The sequence below is a fragment of the Ostrea edulis genome, chromosome 2 (assembly GCF_947568905.1).
Source record: "Ostrea edulis chromosome 2, xbOstEdul1.1, whole genome shotgun sequence".
Lineage (NCBI taxonomy): Eukaryota > Metazoa > Mollusca > Bivalvia > Ostreida > Ostreidae > Ostrea > Ostrea edulis.
The window spans coordinates 78,219,708-78,230,811 of record NC_079165.1 but is presented as its reverse complement, the minus strand read 5'-3'; the positions used below and the strand labels follow the sequence as shown (position 1 = coordinate 78,230,811).

At 36.8% G+C, this 11,104-nt stretch overlaps 1 protein-coding gene across 1 annotated transcript; it reads right to left on the bottom strand.

The window, feature by feature from the left end:
* Window positions 1-1,097: 1,097 nt before the first annotated feature.
* Window positions 1,098-10,875, bottom strand: LOC130051506 (acid-sensing ion channel 2-like). The gene is made up of 6 exons (XM_056153474.1): window positions 10,336-10,875; window positions 5,022-5,120; window positions 4,561-4,732; window positions 4,103-4,262; window positions 3,782-3,909; window positions 1,098-1,291 (listed from the first exon to the last, which is right to left on the bottom strand). Exons 1-6 carry the CDS (start codon window positions 10,873-10,875, stop codon window positions 1,098-1,100), a joined length of 1,293 nt encoding a protein of 430 aa, XP_056009449.1.
* Window positions 10,876-11,104: the final 229 nt, after the last annotated feature.

The following is an 11,104-nucleotide window of genomic DNA, read 5'->3' as shown; positions in this document are numbered from 1 at the left end:
TCAGTCTCGATTGAAGGCAGCATTTCGCAAATTCGATGGTCGTTATAACGATCTAGTTTGCCAATACAATCTATCATTGGGTGAAATGCTGTCTGACGTGTTTCATACAGATTATTAGACCGTTCTTGTTGCACTGATGTTGACTACGGGTAACTCTGTTTACCTGATCAGGATAAAGCACTCACAGCGGGTGTGACCGGTCGACAGGGGATGCTTACTCCTCCTAGGCACCTGATACCACTTCTGGTGTGTCCATGGGGATCGTGTTTGCCCAGCTATCTATTTTGTATTACTTACATGAGTTATGAGATTCATGACTGTTCGTTATCTTAGCCTTAAAACTGAATAAAAAAGGAACCTAAAACTACAACTAAACTACAAAAGCTGAAAACAAACAAAACGTCTAGATTATCGAGTGTAATATGTAGCAATAGAAAAGTCTGTTATAATCCAATGTCAAGACTGAACTGAACTTATCAATCACTTAATGATTAGTCGTCGCTCAGCGTTAGCTTCATATGCGTTCACCATCTGCTCACCGTGCGTTCACCGTTTAAGTGGGAAAGTAGAACGTTTCAGGGACTCATAGAATAAATTAAAGTCAACTTGTAGCTAATCACAAATGTTTTCAACGTACATAATAGTCCCCCTAGATATACTGGTAGTCTTACTATACTTACAAAACAACATTCCATGACACATACCGGTAACTATCTTTACAAAACAGACTTTTTATACCCATCAATATTTTTATCAAACCTACAAAACAGACTCCCAAGACCCACAAACCTTTCTAAATTGCCTTATTTAGAATAAATTAAAGATTTAGTTACCTTGGGGAAAAGGAAAACCCGATACATATATAATTAAGCCTAATATTGAAGCCATTCAGTGACATCTTCACCTGGTAATAAAGTAGCTACAAATAAAAAAAATGTTTTTGTTTTCTCACATTTTATTCAATAGATTTTTCAGCTGAAATATTAATTCTTTGGAGTAGTTTAATTGTTTAAACACCCTCTTTCTGTATTTGAGTTTCCTCTGGTCAATATATATCTAGTCTTCCAATTTCCAATTGTGTTTGCCAATTTGCTAAATCATTTAATGGCCCTGTTCTGAGTTTTAGTTTTATCTCCCGCCTCGTGCAACACCACTCCATTCTCCGTGGAAGGTACCTTGGTGGTGTTCCGTTTGTTGCGAGGTCTCAGAAGAAGTATAAAGAATTCCAGCAACTCAACCAGAGATAGCAGACTGGCACCCAAGAAAATCCCCATCAGACCTCCGAGATCACCTGCAGCAACAAACAACAGCAAGATATAGCAACAACAAATATATGTAATAGCAACACATAACAGCTGATGAGTATTTAAAAATTACGTTTGATGTAATGTATTGTAGAGTGAACTATAGATACGGTTTCTGAGGGTGGGCAGGGTAATATGGAGGAGAGAGAAAGAAAAGGAGGGAAGGCGAAAAGGGGGAGGATGGAGGCAGAAGTAAACCCCTCCTGTTGTCTGCTTCCCCATGTTATTGAAAGTGCATTTCTTAAATTTTAAGCGTCTCGGTTGTTCTATGAGAAAGTGGTTCAATCAGAGATTCCGTGGGGATCCAGGTTAAAATAGATTTTCAGTACCCCCTTGATTGTTATAAGGGCGACTAAATGGGCCGGTCCTTCGGATAAGACCACAGAAATTGAGGTCCCGTGTCACAGCAGGTGGCACGATAAAGAATCCTCCATGCTTAAAGGCTACTAAGGCCGAGCATAGGCTTGAATTTTGCAGTCCTTCACCGGCAATGGTGACTTTCCATTAGTGAAAAATTCTCGAGTGGGTCGTTAGCAATATACAATCAATCAATCAATGAGAGAGCGCTCGTTTCTTCTTCGGAGACCTTGGGATCGGAGTCAAGATAACATATTCAGGTATGAAAGATGAAAGGTGAATATAACGAACAGTGAACAATCTCATAACTCCTACAAGCAATACAAAATAGAGAGTTGGGCAAACACGGATGCCTCGGCCATAGGCGCCTGGGTCAAGGATATTGCACTATAACCTATATGTAAACAATGGAGGAAATTCGAACCATGAATAAATATTTCTCTCTGATCTATGGTGTCTCTTTATAAATTTTTTCATGTTTCAGGAAGCTTAACTACATGTGTCATTACCACAAAACACTAATTTATCCAGTTTTAAAAAATGTCTTATCTCACTGATTCATGAGGCCTATGGCCTCGACAAACCAGAGGTGGAATCAGGTCCCTAAGAGGCGTAAGCATCCCCCGTCAACTGGTCACACCCACCGTGAGCCCTATATCTTGATTAGGTAAACGGAATTATCAGTAATTAAATTCAGTTTGCCAAGAACGGCTTAACAATAAGTATAAAACACCTCAGACAGCATTTAAGCCAATGATAGGTTGTATTGGCAAAATAGATTGTTATAACGACCATTGAATTTGCGAAATGCTGACTCTAAACGAAACTGTTGAAACCCCTACACCATGAACTTGTTTTGTCAGTAGGCTGCCTCGATTTAAAAACTGACTATACGCAGAACAAGCTCTTGCGTATCGAATATGTTGAGATATATAAACACTATATTCAGGTGATAATAACACATTGTTACATAAATATGGGAATATGTGTGATTGTTCCAAATTCCAGGAAAACAAATTCACAGGGTACCCTAGTGGTTCCCTCATTCTAATCTATTCTGTTAAGGATTAGTGTTATGTTTAGACGAGAAGGTATATTTTGATTTCACAAGGTACGGATCTATTAAGAGCAATACCACCAGTCATTACGTCAAATCTTACTACTGCAAGGGACTATGAATCGATACGGATTATGGGGATTATCCAGGGTATTCCTGAGTGTCACCAGAATATACCTCTGATACAGACTAATTGGCTCCCTTATGACTTTTAAGCTACCACTTTTTTAAAGAGTTTGGGAAATCGGGAAGGGCGGTAGTATCGATGCGGTCCTCTGCGCTGATGTAGGAGCTATAGCGTGTGTTGCTGTCTGCAGTACGTCCACGGGCTCATAGCCAAGAAAAAAATATCTATAACGTATAATGTGGTCACGGCCAATAAAAGTTCTACAATACGTGTGCTGAATGACTCATTGCGAATACAAGCTTCTGCATTATGTATACTGCTTCACGGCCAATAAAATTATCGGAGGTTTTTAATTCGATGCTAAAATCTTCTGATGCACCCTACAGTGGGAATTGAACATTAAGGCACTCCTGCGTTTTCCAAGACCAGACTAGATTGCAACAATTTGGCAGTTCTTTGCAACGTCGTTTCTTCAATACTGTCTTGTTTTGTGATCGTATTCCGATTTGCCATTGGTTGCTGTGTGTTTAGGCTCGCATTCAAACATGATAACTCGCGTGAAGTCAAGAATGACGTAAGTACCATGGGTAGTGACGACGAAGCAACGAATACGCTACGAAAAGATTTAGTGTTAGAACATCTTCCGACAGAGCCATATTTATTTTGAACAGTAAGAAAAAACTTGGGGTAGATGCTCCCTGTTTTACAAGACTTGTACAGCCACTGACGGTCATCTTACGTTACATCATCATGTTTTCTTCTGCGCGTGCTCTCTCTTTTAGATACGGGATGTCAAATTAAGATTGAACTGGGGGTATATATGTATTAATCATATTTTGTGTCAACAATTTCATCAAAAAAGAAAGAAAGACAAAGACGCCATCTGCTCTTGATAAAGTATTGCATCTGAACTGAGTGTTTAAAGCTTTCTCTTACTGAGCATCTCAAAAATATTGAACTCTGGGACTTCCGTTACAGCAGTCTCAATCAGGGAATCGTAATAAATCTTCAAATCTATGAAATTGTCTCTGAAAAATGAAGAAAAAATATTTTCATTTGATACACTTTTGAAACGAAATAAAAAGCAATAAGAGCACGTAAGTTAACACAATCAGACGTCATAGGGACTACTTTGAAGAATTCAAGAAGCATTGTACTTTAAAGAAAACAAAATCTTAAATTTCTTATTGTGGTGATCATCATGGCTGTTTGCCTTCTTTATTAATCTGAATCATTTGCCCTTTATCTTGTTCTTACTTTGTATAAATGCTGGACAAGAAAACTCCCTCAGTAACAAAGTAGGTGCTCATAAAGTCCGACATGATCTGAGCATACGATATGGACGTTTTGTATTCGTACATGCTACATGGTCTTTTGCACTTGCAGTTGCTTGTAAAATCACTTGCCGATGCATTTCCTGAATTGAAAATACATAGGGTATACTTTACCATGTAAATGTTACATGTCGACAGTTAGTTTGCGATATCGGTTTTTTTGTAAAATCATTTCCCCATTTTTAAGACTTGTAATAGTGCACAAAAAGGGTTATGAAATTATCTAGAAATGGTTACAACTCACGATAAAATACGAAGCAATCTTGTAATTCCTTGTACTCGCACAAACGTTCTGGTCCTGTAAAAAATCAAACTTTACTATAATTTTACACAAGCGAAATCGCAAAATCAAAACTATGAAACAGCTCGTTGTGACATTACCGGGGTAGAGGAAGTGACGACAGTTTCTGCAGTGTTCATCAGCACTGACCAAATAATCTATCATGCATTCCATGCGGCAGGCCTTTTCGCTGTAGGATTTGTATCGATGTAAAGGGTTCCCCAATTCCTTAATGTTTAAGCAATTACCATAAGGTTCATCTAGGAATTTTTTCTGCAAATAATTATTCATGCATATGAGGGACACATTTACCCCTTTTGTTCAAGGATCACATAAAATATACACTGTCATCAATCTTCCATCCCTTCCCTATAAATCACTCGTGATGAAAAATCTTGAAACTATACTTATCAGACAAGTTGAGGTGTATTTTGCACTGCTAAGGGTACATGTAGTTTAGATTTGTTTAATCATGGATATAGTTTAGATATTTGTTAAAAGAGACGGATACCACACTTTTTCCTACCCTTGTTAAAGAGACGAATACCACACTTTTCCCTACCCTCGTTCTCCTGATGACGGCCTCAGCTGACAGTCCAGGAGCCACCAAAAATCCCCCCAGGGAAGGAAGGGGAACCTCCCCCGGCTCATGGAGGACCACCTGTCATCACAATACAATTATAAATAAGATAACATATTAATCAGAATAGATTGATGTTGTACATAGACTGTCGCCTGAGATTCATATTGTCTCCTAGCTTTTTTGTGGGAAATCAATATCAAAGTCCAGAGATCAATTTCTGTTTACTCAAAGTGTAATAACCATTGAAAATTTCCATGATTAATAAAGTTATGCCTATGTAAAATGTTGTGGAAATGTTAAAAAGTTAAAATAGAGATTTAATCCACAGTTTTTATGCTTCAGAATTAAAATATTTTAAAGATAAAACATTTGAAAGAGAAACAAATTGATGCTCTATATTGTCCAGTCGTTAAGTATCAGCTACTTTTATTAGTATGTATATTATAATATCTAATGATCGATATAGAACCCCTCTTGAGTCTAAGCCTTCTGATCCAGGAGCCCTGAAATTCATAATTTATGTAGTGGCATTCATGTTCACTATTATAATAAGCACCCAATTTTAATGACAGATGTTCACAAGTGATAATTTTTTTAATCAATATTGTAATTGTCTTCGTAGTTGCAGTCCTACTTCTAGGGCTCCAAAAAGGCAGGGAAAAGAAATTCATAATTTTCTTCCCATATCCCAAAACACGTTCCACATCAATTTAATGAAAATTGGACAAGCACTTCAAAAATTTTGAAAATATAACAAATGACACTGCTTGAAATTTTCTATGTTAAAATTCAACTGGACAAGCCTGCAACAGCTATTGAAATTTCTGATTTTGTTATCGAAGTTAAATGTTCATCAAAGGTGAAGATAACAAACAGCGATCAGTCTCATAACTCCTATAAGTAATACAAATACGAACCCCTGGACATACCAGAGGTGGGATCGGTTACCTAGGAGGCGTAAGCATCCCCTGTCGACCGGTCACAACCGCCGTGAACCCTACATCGTGATCAGGTAAACGCAATTATCCGTAGTCAAAATCAGTGTGAAAAGAACGGCCTAACAATCGATATGAAACACGTCAGACAGCATATGACCCAATGATAAATTGTATTGACAAACTCGATCATTATAACAACCATAGATAAGGGTATCCAGGTAGCGCAGAGGTAGCGCTCTCGCTTCTCACCGCTACGACCCGAGTTCGATCCCCGTGATCGGTAGTGGCTGTATGTGAGAGAGTATGGCGGTTGTCCGCTCGGACACGTGGGTTTCCTCCAGGTACTCTGGTTTCCTCCCACATAAATGATCCCCTAGTGCAAACATCCGTGCATCAAAGGACCCCATTGGAAATAAGCTTTCGAGCTTTCATGGGTTATCCTTGGTATCTATGTACATGTATGTATATTTGTATGTATGTATATACCGAATAAACATTTATAGAATTTGGGAAATGCTGATTTCAAACGAAACTGTTGGAAACTCTGCACCATCAACTTGTTTGTCAGTAGCCTGCTTCGAATTAGAAACTGACCATACGTAGAACAAGCTCTTGCGCATCGAATCAGTTGAGAGAGTCGTCCACTTTTGCTTTATACTTAGATATTTTATTGAAAGTAAATATTAACGGCAAACTAACTACTCAACTTTATGACAAACGGGATGATTTCATCTTCTCCATCGTCAACTTTCCATATTTATGTACCAATATTCCATTATCACAATGCATATGGTGTTTATATCTCTCAACTGATTCGATATGCAAGAGCTTGTCTTGCGTATGGGCAGTTTTTAAATCGAGGCAAGCTACTGACAAACAAGTTAATAGTGCAAGGGTTTCAATAGTTTTGTTTAAAGTCAGTATTTCGCAAATTATATGGTCGTTATATCGATCTACTTTGCCAATAAACCTATCATTAGGTAAAATGTGGTCTGACGTGTTTCATACCGATTGTTAGACTCTGTTCTTGGCACACTGCTTTTTACTACGGATTACTCCGTTTACCTGAGGGTGTGACCGGTCGATAGGGGATGCTTACTCCACCTAGGCACCTGATCCCACGTCTGGTGTTTCCACAAGTCCGTGTACAATTCTCAATTTTGTATTGCTTATAGGAGTTATGAGATTAATCACTTGTTCGTTATCTTCACCTTTCATGGGGGACTCACGGCGGGTGTGACTGGTCAACAGGAATGCTTACTCATCCTAGGCACCCGATCCCACCTTTGGTGTGTCCAGGGGTCTACATTTGCTCTACTCTTAATTTGTATTCCTTTTAGGATTTATTATCACTGCTCGTAATCGTTACTTTTTCAATCAACATTGAGTACATCAGAAAACTATTTACCTTATTGGTGGTGCGAAATCACGTGAAATCATGTAAATAGTTGATTGAATAAAGGAGATAGAGGATAAAGGAGATAGAATTCTCTGTTAACAATGAATTTATTTCAGGAGATTATATCTAATGTTCTTTATGTATGTACTTTTTTATCAAAGAAAGAAAATTTGATATAACTGCATTTGTGGGTAAATCTTAATGAGCGAATTCCAACAAAATAGGCAACTTATTTTTAACCAATAGGCTATCTATATCATTCTCGGACGACGAGTTTCATGGAAATGTGAGAGAAAGAAAGAGAGTTTTGCTTGATTTAAAGCTCGAATTTGCATATTTAATCTCAAGGATACATACAATACTTTTACTACTTGGGCTCTGGGAGATATTTTTTCTACAGTTGCCTATCATGCCGTCTTATCACAGAGACAAATTACGGCAAAATGTTGATATTTCAGTAACGTATTTATATTTTATTTCTAAAGCATTATAATGAACGAGTGGTAGAATTAATTCCAATAATTCATATTTTTCACTTAAATGCATGGCGAAACTTCCCTTAGTAAATGACCCAGTTAGTGCGACTCGGAAACAAATCAGATTTGACCTATGATTTTTAAACATAATTGGTCAACATCCGTTAGTCAAGCTTAATGGTTTCGTCATGGCATCAAGTTCATTAGATATGAATGATGTTATTGTTCCAAAAAGGATCGCATTCAATGTTCGAATCCCAGAACGCAGTGCTTATCATGGTTACAAATCACACCCGAGGTTTCCGCAAAGCGTCTCCTCGTAACATACCGTGGAATCATTAGAATTCGTGGTGGCTCAATTTTCGTGGAATTCGTGGGTACCCCTCACCCACGAATTTACATCCTTAACGAATAAAGACATTCTAGATTTATCTTTTTTACAAATATATAAATCCATAAAATTACGTCCCCACAAACCCGTAAAAATTCAGCAATCCACGAACATTGGCCCCTACGAATTTAAATGATTCTACAGTATGTTCTTAATAGTCCTCTTCAGCGAGATTGTCCTTTTATCTTTAAAAACGCATCAAAACATCATCAGGAATATAACTTCTTTCAAGTTTGGTAAAATATTTAGGAAAATTGAGTCTTAAATTTTGTACGCAAATAATTTCGAAATTTCTTATCAGGTGATCTTGCTCCGTCTGTCGGTTTATATATCTCTATCATATATTGCAAAATGCATATATATTATTACTACAGTAACTTGATCCGAAGAGTCGGATCTCGTCGAGTTGACAGGCGCGGATCATAAGATCACATGAGACGCGAAGCGTCAAGTTTGATCTGATGACCCGCGCCTGTCAACGAGACGTGATCCAACTCTTCGGATCAAGTTACTGTAGTAATGATAAGTTTATTATATACCCTTAAATCCACATTCATAAGATACTAAAGGTAATCCAAATTATGATAAATGCAGACATACACATATATACAGTGACATTATATTCGTGTACGCAGTTTTGTTTGTGACGCAGTCAATATTTTCACAAAAATACGTTGCGTTGATGCATTGTGACGTTATCAGTTCCAGAGGATACTGATACAGAATCTGAAAACCACAGTGTGGTGATCCGGAAAACCGGATCACACTCTGTGAAATCAACAGTATCAAAAAACGAAACATTGATGGGTTTATAATAACAAATAAAGCTTTTTAAAAAAAGCTTGCCGTCTTTAGCAGCAACTCTATAGAGCGAAGTTGAATTATGTCCCTTGCCTTTATTATTGAATTGAGCTAAAATAAATAATCTCACGGACATCATGCCTACAAAGCTGTGTCCTGACTCCCATTGTAAAAGTTTGTATTTATGAAGGGTATATTTACTGGAAATCAAAATCAATGTTCCCTGTTTTAGCACTGATTAAAGCCTCTATATCAAATGAAACTGAGATTTTCAGTGTGTATATCAAAATCTTTATTTTTTAACAAAGTTATGAAACAAAACAAACTAAAAAGATTTAAATTGCTCAAATTTGCATAAAAATTATTCTTGCATATTGTACAGTACAACTGTTTTAGAAATTAACGAGGATAAAGACCTGAGAATATTGTAATAGTTTTGCCAAAAATTATATCATAAAATACGTAGAGTTTGATGGAAAAGATTAATAATTGTTATTCAAATTTGAGCAATTGTAAGGGGAAAAAATATTCTGAAGGAATAGGATAGTTTTAGAACAGATGTGTTGAAAAAAACAAAAACTTTAAGTTTACCTGATACAGACAGTCTAAACTTACAGCAGGGGTAATTTTAAGCAACATAATATGTAATGAAATCTTACTATCCTATTCCTTCTTAAGATTAGCAAAGTTCTCAAATGCCACTGATAATACAAACAAAACTGGTTGCATTGGAATCACTGATTGTCAATTAAAATTATTCTAAATGTCTACTTGCAACTTATTTTAATAATATGACATATAAACTAAAATGACAAGTGAATATTGTAATTGTCTAAGATTAGACAGCAATTTTTTTAATTTGTGCATGAAAAACAACATAATCTAAATGTATGCAAAAATGAAAACATTGCTGTAAATGAAGTAACCATAGAAATGCTTTGTATTAGTTCCTTTTAAAGAAGTAGTGTGTTAATTTCATGAATTGCATTTTTCTTTTGTTCGTTTTGTCGATTTTTTTATGATTGAAAATCTTGAGAAATTGTTAAGTCGTACGAAAATTAGAACACCAGAAAATTATCTCCCTTGCCTTAAAGAGCATTTCAACCAATGAAATAATTGAAAATTTTCACTTCATGCACTTTCTACCAATGAAAAAAGAGAGGAAGTGCAAAGTCCGAAGACTGTAAAACACCTCAACTCTGTATACCGTCTTCCAAGGAAGACGGTAACTAGTACTGATGTTTATTTTTTCCTTGTATAGTTTGAAGTGTGTTACATGTTTTTGTACCTTGATCCCTGCTTGAATGGTAGAAGAATAAAAGTAGTTCGTTTGTTGAATATCAATAAACACTCCGAGTCCTCCATCAGATCCGGAATGTGATGTCTGTAACCGCTGGTTCCCTTCCCCATTAAATGTGAAGCACACACCCATCTCAGTCAGCGTAGTTATAAATAGATTCTGACACGGTTCCAGTCTTCCTTTCCAAGTGCATATTGGCAGCATCTCCCGTACGGTGTTGGAATATTCCCGAACACAGTGCAACATTTCTTCCCCGTTTGGAATTTTTCCTAAGATCAAATCCCATTCATCTGTTAATCTATCCTCTATCACTAAAGTTTCTCCAAAGTTCAGGAAGAGTGTGTCCAATCCTATAAACGCTATATTATTGCAATGGATGATGTTCTTTTTGACCATGTTCATGTTGCAGATGGTCACTGCCGGAAAGTCGATATGATTTTTTATGTCAGCAGACATTTGAGTGACAGTGTTGTACTTCAGGAAGGTTATGAATGCATCGACAATGAAGACGACTAACGTCACAGTCATAAGCAAGGTAAATATCAGCCAGACATACCTACCAAAGTTAATCAAAAACCATCAAGTAATCATATTGAACCACCTACAGATTGTGACGTCTCAAAAGGAGATCACTTTTCCATCGTTTTCCCCATTAATATACTAATATTCCATTATCACTTGCATATTGTGTGTATATTTCTCAACTGATTCGACACAAGAGCTTGTTCTGTGTAAGATCAGTTTTTAAATCGAGGCA